General features: G+C 39.6%; 1 protein-coding gene across 1 annotated transcript in view; it reads right to left on the bottom strand.

Moving 5' to 3' along the window:
- Positions 1 to 4,753: 4,753 nt before the first annotated feature.
- The window catches only part of MSH4 (mutS homolog 4), a 28,881-nt gene continuing 12,084 nt past the window's right edge, over positions 4,754 to 21,550 (bottom strand). Inside the window, exons 7-18 of the mRNA XM_086753244.1 lie at positions 18,597 to 18,671; positions 18,118 to 18,182; positions 17,401 to 17,570; positions 13,685 to 13,821; positions 13,177 to 13,280; positions 12,325 to 12,449; positions 10,325 to 10,525; positions 9,006 to 9,124; positions 8,335 to 8,463; positions 6,672 to 6,846; positions 5,287 to 5,375; positions 4,754 to 4,955 (exon numbers count right to left, since the gene is read on the bottom strand). Of these exons, the coding sequence (XP_086609370.1) occupies positions 4,770 to 4,955; positions 5,287 to 5,375; positions 6,672 to 6,846; positions 8,335 to 8,463; positions 9,006 to 9,124; positions 10,325 to 10,525; positions 12,325 to 12,449; positions 13,177 to 13,280; positions 13,685 to 13,821; positions 17,401 to 17,570; positions 18,118 to 18,182; positions 18,597 to 18,671 (1,575 nt within the window). The 3' untranslated portion in view covers positions 4,754 to 4,769. The remainder of the gene's footprint in view (positions 4,956 to 5,286; positions 5,376 to 6,671; positions 6,847 to 8,334; positions 8,464 to 9,005; positions 9,125 to 10,324; positions 10,526 to 12,324; positions 12,450 to 13,176; positions 13,281 to 13,684; positions 13,822 to 17,400; positions 17,571 to 18,117; positions 18,183 to 18,596; positions 18,672 to 21,550) is intronic.

The raw sequence follows: 21,550 nt of genomic DNA, 5'->3' as shown, positions 1-21,550 counted from the left end.
TAAAACCAGAACAATGCCCAAAAGAAGCCAGGCACTGAGACCTAACACTGTAAGGATGCACAGAAGAAGCTCCAGAAGAGGACCCCACGGAAACTGAACACTCAAGAGAAGAGCTGCTGATGCAGCCTGGATCACCGCTGCAAAGACGACTGTCCAGAAACAACTATGACGCAAAACACGCATGACGGACCCACACTTCTGGTTTCTACTGCTGGACAAGAAGTGCACAACTGGCACTATGACAGTGAGACAATGCAGTCAAGACCCTACCGATGCCTACAAAGATGCACACGAAGCTCATTCAGCCCAAAGGGCAAGGGGTGAGCATCAAGACCTAAGAAAAGTATGGTCCAGGACACAGAACACAGACTACACAAATGACACCACAACACAGACACTGGCTGGAACTGCCCTACCCAGCACATGCTCACCTCATGTGGAATGAACTCTACACCCTCTCTCTGTACCAAAACATGACTGATGCTGAACATCCCTTTCCACTGCACTGACTTTAAACACCTCGCCTATCCCACTCTGGTATCTCTCTCCACTCCATCCACCCATACCGTTTGCATTTCCACCTTGCTTTCAGAGGGCTGGGGGTCAGAATCCAGTCTCAAGAAGGACCACGTCATGTAACTGGGATGTTGCTGCAATCAACACATGCCTCTTCATCATCTGCAAAAACATAGTGCTGGAGGTCACTGCCATGCCAGCCAACACCAACCTCTTCCACAAAAACTCTGTCCTCAGAAGCACCATGGACTCCACTCACCTGTTTAGCACCCAGAACCAGATGATGTGGCCAGCATCTCCTGTGCCACCTGGAAAACCAAAGAGGTAAGATGACCGCTATGCTCGTAAGCATTCACCTACTCCCGAGTGCCACTCCTCTTCCCTCCACCAGCTTACCTCAAATGCTCAGCCATTTCCGAAGAAAGCCCACTGCTGCACCTGCAAAACCAAAGGGAAACACATTACTCCCTGCCTGGGTCTCCATCCATCTTTTCTGCCCTGTATCTATCTGCTCACCTCTACATCCCTCTTTTCCCCTCTTCCCCTCCCTGTCCCTCTGTCCTGTCTTCCATTCTTCTTTCTGGCAATCCATCCCTTCCGTTCTATTCCTCTGCCAGATCCCCTGTCCACCTGTCTGGATACAGAATTTCACAGAATTAATCCCTCAATATTGTCTCCGATTCTGCCTTTGTGGTCAATGTGATACAATGTGCTGAATGGACAATGTTAAAGGAAATTAATAATCGTTTGTTGTATGACCAGTTTAAAAAAAAAAAAAAGTGTTGGAGTGAAAATAAGAATCTGGAAACAGGTAATTGGGAAGGACCATTCCCTCTTATGATGTGGGGGAAAGGATACGCTTGTGTCTCTACAGGAGCAGTGAACAAGTGGATCCCTGCACGATGGGTACGACCAGCGCTCCAAGCTGCCTTGCGTTCGTCGGATTGTTAACAAGCTGTGTGGCAGCTCCATGGACATCAGTCACGGAAAGAACAAACGTGTGGGTAACTATGGCTGGTACCACAGGGCGGGGTGCCATTTGTCTGTATCATCTTCAAATAAGCCTTTCAGAACATGCTTGGTCAGCCTGCCAGACAACGGTAGGATGGCAACTATGTGTAAAACAACAGCAGCCGCAAGTGCTGAGTGCTAAATTACAAAAGATGGAACTTTTGGGGTCACTAAAGATGGACTTCTGCCTATTTTCTTTAACTATTCAGGAGCTAATGTTACTAGAGGGGTAATGATTGTAAATGCTTTAAGACCTATACATTGCAACATATAAAAATCCAGACAGCATAGAAGACCTAACTCACCTCTTTTTCTCCATCCCTTCATCCATCTCCTTATACTTCTCTTTGTGCTTCTTTGTCTAGCTCCACATCCCACTTTTTCTCTTTACATTCCTCTGCCAAGCTTCTTGGACCTCTGTCCCCCTGCAGTTGCCCATCCCACTGTCACGTAGGCAGGACTGCCATGTAGTGCACCTTGAGTTGTGATTGTGATGCCGTCACTGAGCCACACTTCCTGATGGATCTGCCGTACTGCAAATTAGTGTCATCAGCCCCATTCTGCTCCTCTCCCACGTGTGTGCAGCAGTAACCTGCACTTGACTCTGCTTTCTGATACACTGTTGTGTCATGGGACTTTCTAGCAAGGTCTGTTTGACATGGACCCCTTGTATGTGGTAACTCATGAATAGTGGCCAAAACCAAGCCTATAAACAGCAATGGTGAAGTGTTTCTGGTGTGTGTGTTAGAACCATAGAATCAGATATCATAGATCGCAGACAGGTGTGATCAGGAATTTTTGCCTCTCAAATACCAGAACTGAATCCTGTCCCCGAAGGAAAAAGCAGAGAGGAGTCTGGCAGTTAGTTGTCACATGAAGAGCAGCAGCAGGAGCTGAAGAACCCACCAAACTGAAGAGTACTGCTCCAGTAATGACTCTGAAGGTGTCACGGGAAGGGCGAGGGTACTGGCACTGGAGGCCCATGGCAGTCACTCCTGAATGTTGTTTATGTGCACTAATTAAACAACGGTTTTATTCCTTGCAGTCATGCCTGTGGTTCCTTAATACTCTTCCTTTTTGTGCACCCCTGGGCTCTTCCTTTAGCTCTCAGCAAGTTACTGTCAGGATCTGGGATGCACCTCTGCTGCCTGAGCAGTCCTGGTTGTCTCTTTTGGGGCTGGAGGCCATGGCCTCGTGTTCCCCGTGGTGTCGCTTATGGTGGTGGCTGCTCTGTGTCCCACAGGTCAGGTCTGAGCACTGCACAGGGGGCAGGCCCGCGGGAAACCGTGGGGATGGTCAGGAGGGGGTGGGTTAAGGAACGCTTCGGGGCTGTGCCGGAGGCGTGGAGCAGTGCGGGGAGGGACAGGGGCCGTGCCAGAATCGAACCGGGGCCGCTGGCGCGGGAGCCTCCGGCCTTTGCGCAGGAACCAATGGCCGCAGTGCGGCCTCCGCAGGCGGTTCCGGTCGGGGCCCAGGCGGCCAACCGCATCCGGGGCTGCACCCCCAGCAGCGTGGGCAGCAGTCGAGGGAGGGATTCTGCCCCTCTGCTCCGCTCTGGTGAGACCCCACCTGCAGCGCTGCGTCCAGCTCTGGAGCCCCCAACATCAGAAGGACGTGGAGCTGCTGGAGAGGGTCCAGAGGAGGCCACGCAGATGCTGAGAGGGCTGGAGCAGCTCTGCTGTGAGGCCAGGCTGGGAGAGCTGGGGCTGCTCAGCCTGGAGAAGAGAAGGCTCCGGGGAGAGCTGAGAGCGGCTCCCAGTGCCCAAAGGGGGCTGCAGGAAAGGTGGGGAGAGACTCTTCAGCAGGGCCTGGTGTGACAGGACGAGGGGTAATGGTTTTAAAATAGAAGGAGGTAGATTCAGACTGGACATAAGGAAAACATTTTTTACACTGAGGGTGGTGGAGCACTGGCCCAGGTTGCCCAGAGAGGCGGTGGATGCCCCATCCCTGGAAACATTCCAGGCCAGGTTGTCCGGGTCTCTGAGCAACCTGATCCGGTTGGAGATGTCCCTGCTCCTGGCAGGGGGGTTGGACTGGGTGGCCTTTGAAGGTCCCTTCCAATCCAAACTATTTTATGATTCTATATATCCCTTGTCCTCTGGTTCCTGTTGTTAAGAAACCTGATCAGAAAATACTTTTTTCTGCCATGATCCTCACTGAGGTAGACAACAAACATGTTATTACTGACGGATATAAGCAATACAATCGGCAACGTTCCGGGCCTGAAGAGAGGGGAATTGTCTTTAATAGCTTAAATCAATAAAAGAACTTCTTAGGTAAAAAAGCACAGTGCGCCTACTACAAATGTTATTCTGTCGCATTGGTGTGTTTATAAAGGTAGATACATAAAAAGGAAATATATAACTATATATAAAATGTACTTGTTGTTATTAATTAGATATTGCACTGTTGTGTATTACCTATTTTATAGATTATGCATAATAAATTATATATACACACAGACACATATATATATAAAGGAAATATATAAGAACTGTTGAACAAAATTGGTTAGAAGGAAGTGAGAAAAGATAAATTCCATCAAGCTCGAATACATGGCTGCAGTCACTCAATGAAGTTATAGTGAAAAAAAAATATCAAGGAAGAAGGATATTCAACTTTTTATTGATTTCCTGTTACTCACTTTCTAAACAAACACTGATGAACAGCATCAGTACCACAGTAACTCGCTGTTACTGTGTTACAAAAAAGCTCTGTCTGCCCAGTCTGGAGAGGAAGCAGTCCTGGACTGCCTATGTTATGTTGGATTAAACAGAATGACTGAGAAAGCTAGAACCCTCCTTGAGTAGGGAACAACAGAACTTATGGAGGCATATTCAACAGAGCAAGTAGAGCTTGCCTATGCAAGACAAGTGGACCATCTGTTTCAAAGACTGCTTTTTGTTAGGCAAGATCTTTAGTATCTGATGTAAGAGCTATAGTGCCAGATACATCACACAGAAAATATGAAATATTATACAACTTTTTTTTTGTCTCTAAAATAATGAAAGGGATATAGTTCATTATCAAAAAGATCTGTGTTCCTCATACAAAGGAAATGCTTTTATTTTGTATGTTCTGGGTGAAAAGAAACATGAAGGATATGCATTTCAGTAGTGAGTATAATTTAGACTAAAAATTAAGAATTTACAAACATGTGAAAAGCAGTGTTTTCTAATACCATGGAAAAAATAGAATCATCTTGCAGTCATAAAAATTATAGCAACAGCCTATGTTACACATTACTGTTGCTCATCCTTTCGTCCTGGCGCAGGACAACTGGCTTCATACTTTTTCTTCAAGCCTTTCAAATATATACGCAAACTGTCTGGATCCAATCGAGAATTTCTGGCAGTCTGAACCAATCTCATTGCTAAATGGTATACAGCTCTCTGTTTCATCATCTCAGGAGTGCTTTTCTGCCTGTACTGTTCTTAAAAACATACACATGCATTAAAATATTAAATCAATTATGCTCTATTATTGAAATACTAGTATTAGCTATTTTCCAGCCTATTTCTGATCTTGGCTTTTACACCAACATTACATCCAATACTCCTTAACCCTAAGGACTGCTTTGTGTTGTAACCTTCAGTATAATCTTTTATAACTGTTTCCAGAAATACAAATTTTAATGAAATCTAGTTTCATAAAACCCTAGGCAGTGCTTATCCTATATCCTTTCAGAAACTGAAAAAAAAATATATTTGAGTTTTATAAAAACTGTGAATTACAGTATTATAATTTTCTACTACATACCAAAATTTGTTTTGCAATGCGATTTGTGATTTCCTTTGCATCCAGAATTACAGACGATGGTAGGGAGGAAACTTCTGCAGCTTTTAATCCTACACGTATAAAACACAAATCAACATTTTCGATGCATTTTTTTTTTACTACCTTCCACACTATGTCTGCCAGAATTAACTTAGCCTGTTTTTGAAGGGCGAAGTTTTCATTTTTACTGAAATAATTTTGATATACATTTTCTCTTTGTGTCTTTTTTTTTTAAATAAAAATATGGTTTTGAGTGTGTTGTAGTTCAGCCCCGATCGGGACCAGACTACACAGTCTCTCTCTCACTCCCCCCACCCACAAAATAAAATGTCTACTTTGTTGTAATGCTACCTCTAAGATACACTTCCACTTGAAGTTACTGCTAGTAATACAGTAACTGGATAGGATGAGACACATTAGGGGTTAAAGGAAAAAAATGGCAGTGGTGTTAACAGCATTCTCTCTTTAGTTTTGTAATTTGGCAGGCCAGAAAAATACTGAGATTGTGCTAAATGCAGTCTCCAATAAATACAGACATCCAGTGGATACGGATGTCATGTTCCAACTTCTTCTCTGTTGTCAGTGGCCAAAGAGATGTAAAATATTTTCCTCTGCCCTAACATTACTTTTTTTTTTTACTTTTTCCTTTGCCTGTAGCCCTGGCTGTTCTGACAAAAACCTGTGCTTTAATACTGTAGAGCTAAAAATGAAAAAGTCAAGAAGAGCCCTTGCACTCTTTTTTAGAATATAACTTTGCTCAAGTAAGGTAAAGCCAAGACACCAACACTGAGTTACTAAAGGTTTCCTGTTCTCTGAGAATACTCTGTAAATACGATTTTTTAGTGGTGTTGTAGCATCTAAAATTGAGCTTGTGCTGCCGAAGGCAAATAAACTTGTTCTGAAATTCTGATAAACGTTTTAAGTCCAGTTAATTGAAGCTTGACTGGAATAATTTTTAGCCTTCAGTTATTGCTAGCTTGCAAAAGTAATGTGTAGCTAACTTTCTATTGATTAAATGTCACCTAAATCAAGGATCCAACTTCAGGATGTAGTATTTGGAAACACATAGATTTCTGTAACTCTTTAAAACATGTAGTTATGCTGTACTGTCACTCATTTCTTTAGGGACCCATAATCTGTCAGTACGTACAGTCATGGAATCATAGAGTCCGAGAATGGTTTGGAAGGGACCTTACAGATCACTGAGTTCCAACCCCCCTGCCATGGGCACGGACACCTTCCACCAGACCAGGCTGCTCAAAGCCCTTAGCAGAAATCTTTCAGCAGAAAAATAGTTAGATGCCTAATAACTGAAATATTATATTATATAATCTTTACCAAGTGAAAGTCATAGTGGAATCCATTACCATAGTTCTTTTCCTCTGTATATCCTTTAGAGAGTGTGTAAGTGTAAGCAATTTTCTCCTTATTTCCAGCACTGCTTCTTACATGTTGCACTTCAAAATGGTAATTTTCCACATTGGGATATAAAGCATCTATATGACACAGTTCCAGGAAATGTGTGGCAAACAATGTAAACGCCTAAATAAGGAAACAAGAAAGAAAATTTATTTTTGAAATAATCCTAGAATAAATTACAATAAATAAGAGAAATTAAATAATCTCACAGATGTCCAGATTTTCCTCCAAAACACTGAAAACCTGTCTTTAAATTACTAAAGCAAATTAAAATCTTTAAGCAATGAGTTCTACCGCTGGCAAGGATATATCTTCCAAGTGGAGCTTCTCCCACTCCTTTCTCAATAGAAGGAAAAGAATATCAGAAATAACAGGAAATCCATGATGCCTACAAAATTTGACTAGGGTTAATTTGAATGATTGTCAAATGGTTGCCTTAATACTCGCAAGGAATGTTTTGCTATAAGTACGAGCTACAGAAAATACGTGAGCTTTTCAAACCAAACCAGAGAAGTACTCTGAATAAACTCTGATGAGAAACTGAACACCTATACACTTACTTCAAAAAGCTGACAACAAGCTGAGTTTGATCACATAACTAGTAATAGAGATGAAACTTCCAACTCATCTAAAACCATCTTCCAGTTTTCTAAACAAGCTTCTAACCTCTAGGACCAATTTGTAAGTTGTGTAGAACTACCACTGCACTTTGGAACGATAACAGCTGGGCAAAGAAATTCACCTTTAACATTCAAGCATCCAAAGCTGTACTAAGCAAAACTAAAGAGACTGGGTTATTCTCTTTCCGGACAGAAATGCAAGCTTGCGAGCAAGTTGGAAAGAGATGGTGACCAGCGTACTGGTTTTGGCTGGGACAGGCTGATTTTCTTCATAGTAGCTTGTGTGGTGCTATGTTTTTGATTTGTGAACAAAACAGTGTTGATAGCACACCTACGTCTTAGCTATTGCTGAGAAATACTTGTACAGCATCAAGGCCTTTTCTCGTTCTCACGCTGCCCCACCAGTGAGCGGGTGGGGGTGCACAGGAAGTTGGGAGGGGACACAACCAGGACAGCTGACCCCAACTGACCAAAGTGATATTCCATACCGTACGACGCAGCAATAAAAGCTGCAGAGAAGGAAAAAGGAGGGATGTTCAGAGTTACGGTGTTTGGCTTCCCAAGTACCCGTCACATGTGATGGAGCCCTGCTGTTCTGGAAATGGCTGAACACCCCTGCCAATGCACTGAATGAACTCCTTATTTTGCTTTGCTTGCATGCGCAGCTTTGCTTTCCCTATTAAACTGTCTTTATCTCAGCCCAGAAGTTTTTGGACTTTTACCCTTCCCTCACTCACTGTGGGGGAGTGAGCAAGCAGCTGGGTGGGGCTTGACTGCCTGCTGGGGTTAAATCACAACAATTAGTGAACAATTTATGTCAACATTTTTTCTCTATCACCGTAATTCTTACTATTCACCAGTTGTGAAAAATATCGTACTTTAGGCAAGAGACCTCTACAACACTGAAGTTAAATTATGAGAAAATACTATATTTACTTTCAGTATGACAAAATCATTAAAAGGTTTAATCTTTTTTTCAAAACAGAGTTACCTTTAAACTCAACAGATATTCACAGGCAGCATAACAAATGCCAATACCTTCTTCAGCACTGGTACCTCTGCCAAGTTCGTCAATTATGATGAGCGATTTGTCGTTAGCATTTTGTATGATGTATGTTATCTAGGAAAATATTTAATGCGTTATCATTCCTACAAATGCGTTTTTTTAAAACTGTATGCTGCTGCTAATAGGAATATTTTGTGTTACTCAGATGAAACAATGCAGAAATTTAAAAAAAAATATTGTCAGATCCTCATATTTTACTGTTTCACAGCTTTCAAATAGCCATCATTTCTAATTAAGCTCACACTACAGCACTTTTTCTTCTTTCCACTGAACATATCACTTTCCCTTAAAATCGCATCAGTTTGGGAGAGGGAATTGAGAGGATTTAGGTTGTTACACATAATCATTTAAGGTGTAAGAAATAACAAAATGTTGAAGCTACTGTCCAACAGAGCATTGATTTTTACTTGTACTGGGATATCTCTTCATTTAAGATATGCCTGGCTTTCTGTGGTTTATCAACAAGGTAACAGATGAAAGCTGATTTTTGGACTACTTTTCAAAGTACACTCTTTCAGTTGAAACATACTAGTAAAATTTCTATTAGCTTAAGAGTAAAAATGGGCCTTGGACCCTGGATTAGCTATGTTTAATACCTCTTTCATTTCCTTCATGAATGTCGATGCATTTGTTTCTATATCATCATCCATACCTATTCTGGTAAAAATTTGCTCTGCAATTCGAAAAGAACAATACTCTGCTGGGACATAAGAACCTACAAAACAAGTAAAATACAGGTTTTCTTGTATCAGTATGACAAACGCCAATTTACCTGAATATGTCAGTGGAGAAAAAAAAATTGGTCTTTATGCACTGTAGAGAATGTATCTTATTCTATAAAGTTTCATAAGAGTACATTCTATGATTATTTTGTAAGAAAAAATTATTACATAGATACCATAATTAAAGAAGCTTATCAGTAAAACTGTAAGAAATCATATGTCTGAAGCTATGTGTCAGTCTAAAGGGATGCAAAAGTGAGAACAAACACTAGGATTAATTTACATTTCTGTCACCATTGAGTTACTAATCCCAGGGAATCTTAGTTTCCCAAAAACAAGATTATATTGCCTTTATCAGACTTTGAGGCTTATCAGTTTTATCAAAGAGAAAGAATAGGAAACTTGCCAAAAAGACTTTAGAGTCATCTTTATTCACATTAAACTCATGTTTTTGAGAGCAATTTTGAAGAACCTACAGTTGTTGGCAATTGGACCTACAAAGACACAGTGGACAAATTTTATTCTCTACTGCTAGGAAGTTTCATTCTAGTAGAGTGAGAGTCAGACCACTGTCTTGTCTCCTATGCTACCAGCCTTACCTTTAAGGTAAAAATCACGAGGAATTCCTGAAGTATAGGGACGAGTGTAAATTAGACTTTACCAATACTTGTTTTACTTGTACAATTTTAGTGTTAGAACCCTGCAGTATTTATTATTACTTTTATTTGAAGCAGTTCATTATTTACCTATTAATTCTACTTGGCTGCAAGCATGTTTCCCTACATAACTGAGGTATGCTCAAGTCCATCTGTTCCTTTTGGATGACTAACAAATACATAGCTCGATGGACATACTTCAAGGACACTTGCTATCAATCTAGCATAAAGTGCTAGACGGGGTTGAGGCGCTCCAAAGAATTAAAGCATACAACTGTGCTTCTCCTAAAGACAGACTAGGGAGGCTTCCAGATATACAGACAGGGCCGCGTAAGTTTCCAATGGCAGACCCAAAACCTTGCAGTGGCTTCTGTCAGCAACATAAGAAGTGGTAGAAGCAAACAGACTACAAATTACCTGTTACTACTTAGATGGAATCTTATTCTAACGCCAAATCATATAACTTCAAAAATGTTTTTAACTAGGGAACAATAAACATGCTGGAGAAGATTACGAATATGGTACACTCTTACTCACCAATCTGTGCCATAATTTGGCAGAGCGCGATCTGTTTTAGGTATGTTGATTTTCCACTCATATTTGGTCCTGTAATAACGACAAAATTGTTCCCCTCTGTCAGATATGTGTTGTTAGACACAGGTTTTTCCATAGCTATCTTTTCAAGAATGGGATGCCATCCCTGCTTGATTGCTAAAGTATCCGTAAATTCTGGACGAACTAAATGAGAAAAAGTATATAAAATATTGCAGAGTTAGTATGGAAACCTTTACGTTATTAAACTAGTGCCTTTTGAAATAAAGTAATTCTTACAGAACAGAAGTCAAACTCTGTGGTCCCGACTCCCTGATTTTTACTTTCCTATAGTGAGCAAGACTAACATGCAGCACTTGGGAAGAATTACTAGCCACTTACAGGTATCTATTCTGACTATCATGCAAGTCTTCATGATTTATTACTACAAAAGAATCCCATAACTACCGCTTCATTTCTAAATTAACATTCAGTGTTTGTGTTCTGTAGTAAGTAGGGCTGGACTCCAGCAACAAAGAAAAACACAAAGAGCAAAACTTGAAAAGTAAATAAAACAGAAAACCCAAAAGCCAGTCTTATAGTTAATATATTTTTAATAATTTACTTTTATACTGCTATGAACATATAAAATACAGGGGTCATGAACTCTGTTATTACTACTTATGTACCTTATTATTTAAGCACAGGAAACAAGGAAGTAGCATTCCTTGTATTTTTGTTATATTTTATCATATTGACTATCTGGGTGTACACTATTCCTACATAGATCCATTTGATACTGTGACTATCTGTATGTATTTATGTCAAAATACAGTTATTTTCTGAACCTATTCCGTATGCCTCCTCTTTGTCTACCTCAAAGGCAGTACCCCAGGCTAACTGAGTTTTATTAAATTTAGTGGTCTGTTACAATCGAGCAGCCTTCAAGAAAAAAGTACCCAAACCGGGTTTTTTTGGGTTTAAACACCGGGGAACTCCAATTACTTGGTGTAGATTTTAGTCATTTAATGATTTAGATGAGAGAGTCATGTGGCAAAGGTGACTGAAAACTACAAATGGCAATCCTTTTCTTTTGGTGGATACATATTCACACCTGGCTGTGTAAACTGCAGGTGTAGATTTACGGGAGAAGCGAAGTGGCTTTGGTCTTATTATTACTGCTGAAGAAAACCTGTGCTCTGATTCATTTGGCAGTAAAAGGTTGTGATACCTCAAACGTATCAGTTACAGTTCAGTTACATCTCCATTCATGTGCTATGACTGGAATCATCACCACATGAATATTCACAGTCCATACTGTAAAGTAAACTGATCCTGCTCATGAACTGCAAATTACATAGCAGCATCAGTAATGAGGAGCTAATACACCTCCTTAGAAGGTTTCCAGACCTGATTTGGTATCTACAGCGTACCGTACTTTAGATAAGTATCTCAGGTCAGCATTAATTGAAGACGATGTGCTCATTTGTACACGGCAGAAGTGGGCTAGGGAAGCAGGATGAACAACATACAGGTAAGCACATGATCCTGGATTCTTTAGAAAACTCGTACTTCCAAAAATGTCTACAAGTGCTACAGAAATTGAAGGAGATAAACAAAGGTAGCCACATATTTTGTTTTATGGCATATACTTAATGTTGATCTGCTTATATTATCTTGTGCCCTTTCAGAACAGAAGTGTAAACTCAGAATGGCCACAGACTTTGTGTTTTTGAATAGGATATGCTTAAACTGGTCTTGAAAAGACTGGCTGTGAAGGCTTACAGCAGCTAAACGGCAGACTGTAAATTCAATCAATGGAAACAGAAAGAACATCAGCACAAAACTGGCAAGGACAGACCAGAGACACTCACCTAAAGCCTACTGTGACACAGAAAAATAAATGACATGGGCTTAGCAATTGGAGAACCAGACAAAACAGCCTGGATGTTCTCCACCAGGAGGGTCTTTATCTGGCCTATGATGGAATCAAAGAAGAAACTTACCATAATCAGAAAGAGTGCAGGCATGGGCAAATGAAAGCAGCATATCTAGCATTGACACAATGTCAGACAGCTTGTATAGGCAATGAATGTGTTCATAGATCTCGTTCAGTAGTTTACACACTATTCTGAAATAAGACACTGATTTAGTTGTTGCACAGTATGCACTCACGTTATACAACTTACAAGCAAATGTATAAATTTCTTTGAAGCAAATTAAGATCTTATACCATCATCTCAGATCAAATTTTGCTATCAGACACAAGATATATAGCTCAAATACCAACAGCTCAAAAGAAAGCTTCACAAAGAATGAACTAAAATTACAGCTATGGAATCAAGTATGTTTTATTAACATGACAAACACAACTCTAATTCCCTTAGGCCTTCATGTTAATAAAACTCCCATATGCTTTCTAGAAACAATTTCCGTAAAATTGACACAAAACATGACACTCAGTAAGTCTTCTGAAGTAGACAGCAGATCAATGTGACATGCAGCAAGGACAAATTACAGAAATAGTTGTACTGTAAATGTAATGAACTGACTATAAGTAACGATTCCGCATTACAAAACTAATGCCTTCATTGTGTAGATAATTCACTCATAAAAATTTACAAATATGATGGCCACTCTTAGAAAATGCCTATATATTTGTAATCATGTTTAATACAACAGACATTTCACGGGAGTTTTTTGTCTCAGGAAGTACACTTGATAATTGTTGCTTTGGATTATTTCTATAAGTAGCCACAACTTAACAGAGAGACAGCTTTAAGAAAACGTGTAATTAACTGTTAACTGGGCAAAATAAATGTAGTTAGTAAATACTAAATACTTTTAAATGGTCTTACAGGTAGGTCATGTGATATATTTCTCTCAGGGACTCCTGACATCTTTCATTCATTTTTATTAGATCTGCTGAAGTGAAGCTATATGTGTTTTTCATTTTAGTGATCTACAGGGAATTCAAGCCAACAATAAGAACGTGCTGTATTATCAGACACAAAAACAGTTTCTAAAAGCAAACTAGGAAAAATACAGGGGGGAAAAAAAAAGCCTTGTTTCATTTTTCCCGTATAAATTTTTATGAAAAACCCATATAAGAGAATGCCGTTATCAGCAAGATATACAACTTTATATTTACACACAACACAATTGCACATTTCTGACTATACTAAGTACAACTAGAAATAGGGCAGTTATAAAAACTTACCAATTATACTTTCATCTACTTCTAGGTATCTTCACTTAATTGTTGCTTAAATTACTGTACAATGTGTACTTTATTAACGTATTATACATTTTACAAACATCAAGTATACAAACATATTATGAAAAAAACATATCTAGTACAGATACCTTTGTAAACTCTGAAGGAAGTTGGCCATTGGGTAATGTTGAACAATCAACGTTCATCTGGATAAAAAATCCACGAGCAGAGCTGAAACTTGTTTTCATTGGTAGGTTGTACTTTTCTGCAAGTTGTGTTATCATACCTACATATCACAAATAAAGATTTGACCCAAATTACACACATTCATGTGCATACACACACGTACATGATTGTGTTGGTACCAAGATGCATACTGTTAACGTGATTTATAGGCACTGAATGTGTCAGGTAAGTAACATGACATAAGGCCCACCCTAGAGGTGGGTCTCCAGGTAGTTATTTAAGCAATGTATTAATGTAACAGATCTGGCTGCATAAAGCTATTGGGAAAGCAAGCCAGTGGAGAATCAGATAAATTTCTGTGATCTTTAAAGACAGTTCATATATCTGACCAACTCCCAGGTAGGCCTAACTACGGAAAGGAACGCTTGCTCAAGCACTTAGTGTCAGTGTCTGATCAGGAGGCAGCATATGAACTGTAGACTATGTGCTCTCAATTTTTAGCCAGTTAATGACTCTAAACAATTTTCTTTCCCCAGACTGAGGGTATGCTTTACATTTGTAATCCTCTCCTTAAATCCATCTTGTTCCTAGCTGAGAAGACACCATACGTGGGAAACTGTTAGATGATGGAAGAATTATGTACTGTTAAATCATGGGAATTCTGAATGCTGTAAAGAGGGTAATAGTGTGGTACTCCTGTGAGAAGAAAGAATGGAGTTACTTAGTGGTGGTTCCCTGCTGCTCATTGCTCTAAGCTTGCCCACTCTTATGATCCAGCTACTCACAACCTAGACTAGGAACTTCGGACATTCTGGATATAGAATCACAGAATGGTCTGTGTTGGAATGGACCTTTAAAGACCATCTAGTCCAACCCCCCGTGCCACAGGCAGGGACATTTTTTCACCAGATCAGGTTTCTCTAAGCCACATCCAACCTGACCTTAAATACTTCCACTGATGGGGCATCCACAACCTCTCTGGGAAACCTATTCCAGCATCTCATCACATCACATCATAAAAAATTTCTTCCTTGTATCTAGTCTAAATCTACCTCCTTCTATTTTAAAACCATTACCCCTTTGTCCTGACAATACAGACCCTGGTAAAAATGTCTTTCTCCCTCCTTCTCACGAGCCCCTTTTACCTATTGAAAGGCTCCCCAGAGCCCTCTCTTCTCCAGGCTGAACAACCCCAACTCTCTCAGCCTTTCTTTACAGGAGAGGTGTTCCAGCCCTCTGATGAGTTTTGTAGCCCTCCCTCTGGACCTGCTGCAACAGGTCCACATCTTTCTTGTGTGGGAGACCCCAGAGGTGGATGTAGCACTCCAGGTGGGGTCTCACCAGAACAGAACAGAGGGGGAGAATCACTGGTTCACCGTGCTGCTTTTTATGTAGGCCAGGATACAATGAGCTGTCTGGGTTGTGAGCACACATCGCCAGCTAACATTCAAGTTTTTGTCCAACAGCATCCCCAAGTCCAGTATTTCAAAGATATTCTCTGCAATTCATTCATGCTCCAGCCTATATTGATACTGGGGACTGCCCTGACCTAGGTCTAGGGCCTTGCACTTGGCCTTGCTGGACTTCAACAGGTTTGCACAGGCCCACTCCTCAAGTTTGCCATGGTCCCTCTGGATGGCAACTCTCCCCTCTGGCAAATCAACTGCACCACTCAGCTTTGTGTTGTCTGCAAACTTGCTCAATCCCACTTTCTACATCACTGACGAAGATATTATACAGTATTGGTCCTAGTACAGACCCTTGAGGGACCCTACTCATTACTGGTTTCCACTTGCACTATGAGCCATTGACTGTAACTCTTTGGATGCAGTCATCCAGCCAATTCCTTATCCATCTCTCATTCCTTTCTCCATCCATTAAACCCATCTCTCTCCAATTTAACCATAGGGATGCTGTGGAGGACCATATCAAAGGCCTTACAGAAGTCCACACAGACGATACACACGCTGGAAGGGAGGGATGCCATCCAGAGGGACCTGGACAGGCTGGAGAGGTGGGCCCGTGCCAACCTCATGAAGTTCAACCAGGGCAAATGCAAGGTCCTGCACCTGGGTCATGTCAATCCCAGGCACAAATACAGGCTGGGCGGGGAGTGGATGGAGAGCAGCCCTGAGGAGAAGGACTTGGGAGTGCTGGTGGACGAGAAGCTCAACATGAGCCGGCAATGTGCACTTGAAGCCCAGAAAGCCAACCCCATCCTGGGCTGCATCAAGAGCAGTGTGGCCAGCAGGTCGAGGGAGGGGATTCTGCCCCTCTACTCTGCCCTGGTGAGACCCCACCTGGAGTACCGTGTCCAGTTCTGGAGCCCCCAGCACAAGAAGGACATGGACCAGTTGGAGAAGGTCCAGAGGAGGCCACGAAGATGATAAAAGGGCTGGAGCACCTCTCTTATGAGGACAGGCTGAGAGAGTTGGGGCTGTTCAGCCTGGAGAAGAGGAGGCTCCGGGGAGACCTGATAGCGGTCTTCCAGTACCTCAAGGGGGCCTACAAGAAAGATGGGGAGAGGCTGTTCAGCAGGGCCTGTTGCGATAGGACGAGGGGTAATGGTTTTAAAATAGAGGGGGGTAGATTTAGATTGGAAATTAGGAAAAAATTTTTTACAATGCGAGTTACAGAACAGTGGAACAGGTTGCCCAGAGAGGTGGTGGAAGCCCGATGCCTGGAAATGTTCAAGGCCAGGCTGGATGAGGCTGTGAGCAACCTGATCTGGTTGGGGATGTCCCTGCTCCTTGCAGGGGGTTGGACTGGATGACCTTTGAAGGTCCCTTCCAACCCGAACCATTCTATGATTCTACGATACCAGTATTTCAGTCTTGCAGTCACTTAAGAGTTCAATCCAGTAAAGAGGAAGAGAGAAAATGGGCAAGGGGAACATATCTGTTCACACATTCTGGAATCCTAACAGCTACCAAATTTTGGAAGGTTTAGGAAATAAAGAACAATTGCATCTGTACTTTTCACTGCGTACTATGCAAAATTTAAGACTAGAAGGAAACAGGAAGCTCAAAATATATGACAGATGGTAAAGTTTTTGATGCTCTTTAAAGTTTCCAATTATATAGTAAACTAGGAAGATGGTCCTTTAGCTAGAAATCAACATTTAATACTAAAAAAAAGGAGATCCATTCCAGAAGATAATTTTTTCCCTTCTATTTTGATTTAATGATAAACAGGAAGGTTACTAAAGCATGGTAACAGACATTATGCTAAAATTCCTTTTGTTCATATTTTCCAAATCTTAATAGCTCAACTAAGAAGTAGTCCACAGATAGATCAAGACTGCTTAAACATAAAGAACAAAGAACTCAGATATTTTATTTCAAGAAGTTAAACCAAGGATTTTTTAGTTGAAATAATTCTGTTACATTACTTCAACTTTTTTGTACTTTTAGAGGATAAGGAGCAACAGAGTTTTAAATACAGGAATAACAATATAATTGCTCATTTTCATTAAAAGAAAACGGAGTTTTTTATCTACAAAAGGAGAATCTCAGTCTGTATCTCAAAAGTACTGCAGTTACTTATCAATCTGTTTATACTAATATTAAATACTTTTTACATATAATAAGGTTATAATACATGCGATTACGTGGCTCCTATATGCCAGGTGCAACGTAATTTGAACTTGAAATAAATAAAAATCTTGGTTTAGAAATACCTGCTATGTCATCAACAATTTCTGTGTACGTTCTACGAGCTATGTCAAGGAATTCATTGATGTTAGGCTTAACAGCATAGCATTTCTGGGTCCTCATACTCAGACATCCCTTTGTGTATCTTGTATCGTCATTAATTACAGTTGTAATCTTTTCAAGTATAATTCTGAATCTGCAATATTAGTTGTATCACTAATTAGCTATATAATACTTTCAAATTTTTATTTGCAATATCATCCCACAATTACAAATAAGAGTATTACAAATAACTGAAGCAAATTATCTACTGTTAAATCAAACACTGAATTTCATGTCTATTATTGCCTCAGAATGAAGTATGACTACACCTAAGTCTGATCTAAGATATTATTCAAATCTTTGGGAGATATAAATTATTTCTCAAATATACAAGCAACAGTTGTTTTTTGCATTATTATTACTATGGGGACTGTAGGACTACTTCTGTCTTTTCAGAATTATTTCTAACGGAGTGCAGTTCATCAGCAATTGCACTATCATAGCTACTTTTCTGGTTTGCTTTTTCCCCTGTATTTGTCAGTTGAAAATTAGAATTTTTGACAATTAAAAACACCTTTTAGGCAAAAGAATTGAGCTACATGTAACGACAATAAGCAAAGATGCAACATCTTTAATCTTACAGACATTCTCAGGAAAGATGAGAGTTTCTGACATACTAGCTAAACTATTACGATAAATACCTTGTATCTTCTAGAGAATTGTAATAAGCCTTTAGCAGCGGTGTGTTACAGCTTCTTAAAGCAGCCTGTTGAAAATTAAAATAGGGACACAAACAGTTACTTCTTTTTGTAGCTCTTTTAAAGGACTGAAAATTCTTAGATTCACTGAGGCTTATTAGTGGTTGCATAAGCACCTTACGAAATCTGAGCAGGAGTTTCATTTAAATGTTTGTTATAAAATCAATTATTCAGGTAATGGTAGGAATCCAGTTCTTAAGAGTATTAGATTCAAATGTACATTTTCAATTGGCTTAAGAATTAACAGACTATGTTGAAAGTACTGTGTTCTACAAGATATAACGTAATTTTTTTTTTGACTCAATGATCCTTACCGGTCTTTTCCAACTTTAACAAACTGCACTGTATAAAAACAAGGACAAAACAGTCTGTACTTTATTAAAAAAAAAAAAAAAAAAAAAAAAAGGACAGAGTCAGCTTACTTTTAGAGGCTCCACAAGTTCTAGAGTATGCTTCAGGTAGATTAAATTAGTTATTTTTGATTCAGCCATTTTAACCTGTTGAAATATTTTACAAACATTGGAGGTGTTTGTACATCTGCCTGTTTAAAAAGGTTCTTAAGAACTAGCTGAACTCATACTGTTAACTGTAATAGGTTTATACTTTTAATGAAAATTGCTAAAATACTTTATGAGCTCGCTTTGACAACTCGATGTATAACTGCATTAAAAAAGGTTTATCTAAATTTTATATTACCTACTGTGATAGTTTGCCCATCAGTAGTTAATATTTTCGTATGTCTGCACTGATAATGATTGACTCTAAGAACACTTTGCTACCCTAAGCCATGCAAACTTTTTAATCTTCTACATATACGTAGCTCTACACAAGCTCTGCATAGCTTGTACTCTTTCAAAGCGAATACATCATGCATGGTAATTAAGCATAGCCTTTTTCATAAATGCTGTCAGACAATCCTATTTGGTTGACTTATCTTTGGTTAATGTATTTATAACCTTAAACATCTGCCCACGTAATTTAAAAAAAATCCAATAAAATATAATAACATAATCCAATATAATACTGGCTGCTCTTCAAAATGTTTTGTCCACATACACGTTCTACCTTGCTATGTATGCCCCACTAACATTTATGATAAATCATTTTGCTGCTGATATTAAGGCATAGTTTGAGGCATAGTTTGAGGCATAGTGCTCACTGTCCGAGAAGATTTTAAGAAATCAATATAAGTAAACACATGGTTTGGTTCCAAAGAAAATCTAGTGTCAGTTTGCAACGTGAACATAGGAGTATGACTGCATGTGAAATCTTTTCTCATTCATATATAATAACACTCTATTCTTGTGGTAGAGGGCATCTCTTGCCTTATCCTACCTTCTATATAAAGTTGTTTTCTGTAAAAGATAGAACTAGACAATGCTAAATGTATGAACGGAAGAATCATAATACGCAAATAAATATGGGGCCTAAGTCCCATGATGGAATCGGACATTAAAAGGACAGATATGGTTATATATGAGGAGCTGGTATTTTGTAATGAAATGTACCCTTGCTAAAATAGCTCTTATAGGAACTTCAGCTGAACTGCTGTTAAAAATGGATCTTTGTACATGCTGCACTTTAGGATCAAAGGGAGAAAATGAATTAATCCAGCCACAGTCAATAGTTCTTCTGTATAGTGTTACTTCTTTATGACTCATTAATGACTAAAATGTAAGCCTATCCTTTACAGCATCTGAAATTAATTTGTCCACAGCCACTCTGATATGTAAAGCACGACAATTCAGAGAAGCGGTTGACTCTGGCTTTGTGCTAGTGACTCAAGTCCTACAGATTTCAGTGCTACGTCAGTGGATCAGCCCTAGTTTAACATTTGTATTTCCTGAAAATTCATTTAAACCTAAAATACTGGTACCCTTTCCCTGTAAGAGAAGAAATCAATCTGTCACATGCCTAGAACTTTATCAGGCACAGAATCTATTGAATTTGTTCTTCAGATGGGTGGCCAAGTAATTCAGAGCAGGTGGTCCTAACTTCCACCAAAAGTTGGATGTTGATCCAACTTCTAAGGATCCTTCATGATTGAGACAAGAGGATCTTTTAAGGAAATCCGGGAGGTTTTTTTTAGCTTTTGAATGTCCAGATACCTTTAATTTGCTTTTACGTGCAGATTTTGTAAGAGGAAGTACTTGATTTCACCAATGTCATGATTTTTCAAGTAATACATCTCAGGAGATTGTCAGCTGACAGTCCTCCTTAGCATGAGAGAATGCTCAGGCTGAACACTACTCACACTTCTAGTGATTGAAACTGTAGGCTTTTCAGACAAACACCTCATCTGTTGACTGGTGGAACATTTTGCAAAGAAAATTTCTATGGAGAGTGGAACATACTGAATGGGTTAATCTAGCATTAGATAAAAGCAACTGAGTTAGCGCTTGAATAAACACATCTGTTGCATTAATAGTAAGCTTTGCTATACTGGAGTCAGTCAAGACTGAAAACACTGCAGTTCCAAGTTTGGCGTACATGGTCCAATGAATACATAAAGGCATCCAGTCAGACAGTTTTAGTCATACAGCTGATCTCTCATTCATGTTGCAGATTTCTACAAGGAAAGTTGGGAGGAATAAACATCCAGCTTTTTGGATATGTCACTAAAGAGATCTATTTGCATTTATTACAGTCCTGCTGGAGTCTGTAACTTATTTCTTTACCTAGCATTTGACAAGACATTTATCTAAGCAGGCAAGTCAGCATGTGAGAAGATACTGAGAGGTGAAAGAGTTGTAAATATCTATGATGCTGGCATACCAGTATAAACACAGGCAAGCATAAGCCTCAAAAGCATTGTCAGAAATATCCTACTCAAGCAGAGTAGACAAATGTAACTTATAACGGAATGGTTACAATATGCTTAGTAGAAAAAAATCTGCGGTTTGGTTATCTCAAGCTCACTCTGTCATGTTTGGTCTCAACCAAGATCCAGTAGTAAGCTACAAGTATTTATCCTGCTTTAGTATTTGTACTGCATGCATTAATGTACAGATTGATGTATGTGGCAAGTTCTAATGAAAAAAAAAAAAGCTTTCTTTGAAACATGTTAATAGCCACTAGAAGGGAGAGAGCTTTTATACTCCCTTCAGCAATTTTTGTTTACAAACTAGTTAAGAACAGGAGCTGACCTCCAGTCTAGCAAAGACACTAGCACACTGAAGGAAGAGAAACCTTAGTTTAATTAATTTATAACTATCTCCTGGTTAAAAACATTACCATGTGATTTTCAAGGTGAAACATTAAATGTCTCGAGCTCCTAAAAGACATCAAAAGGGAAATCAGCTACAAATACTGAGGAGGAAACAGGGGTTCAAAGGAACTTGAATCTGAACATGTATTCAGGAATTCTCTCAAAGGC

Source organism: Chlamydotis macqueenii, chromosome 8, assembly GCF_036417535.1.
Source record: "Chlamydotis macqueenii isolate bChlMac1 chromosome 8, bChlMac1.mat, whole genome shotgun sequence".
Lineage (NCBI taxonomy): Eukaryota > Metazoa > Chordata > Aves > Otidiformes > Otididae > Chlamydotis > Chlamydotis macqueenii.
This window is presented reverse-complemented; position numbering and strand designations above follow the sequence as displayed.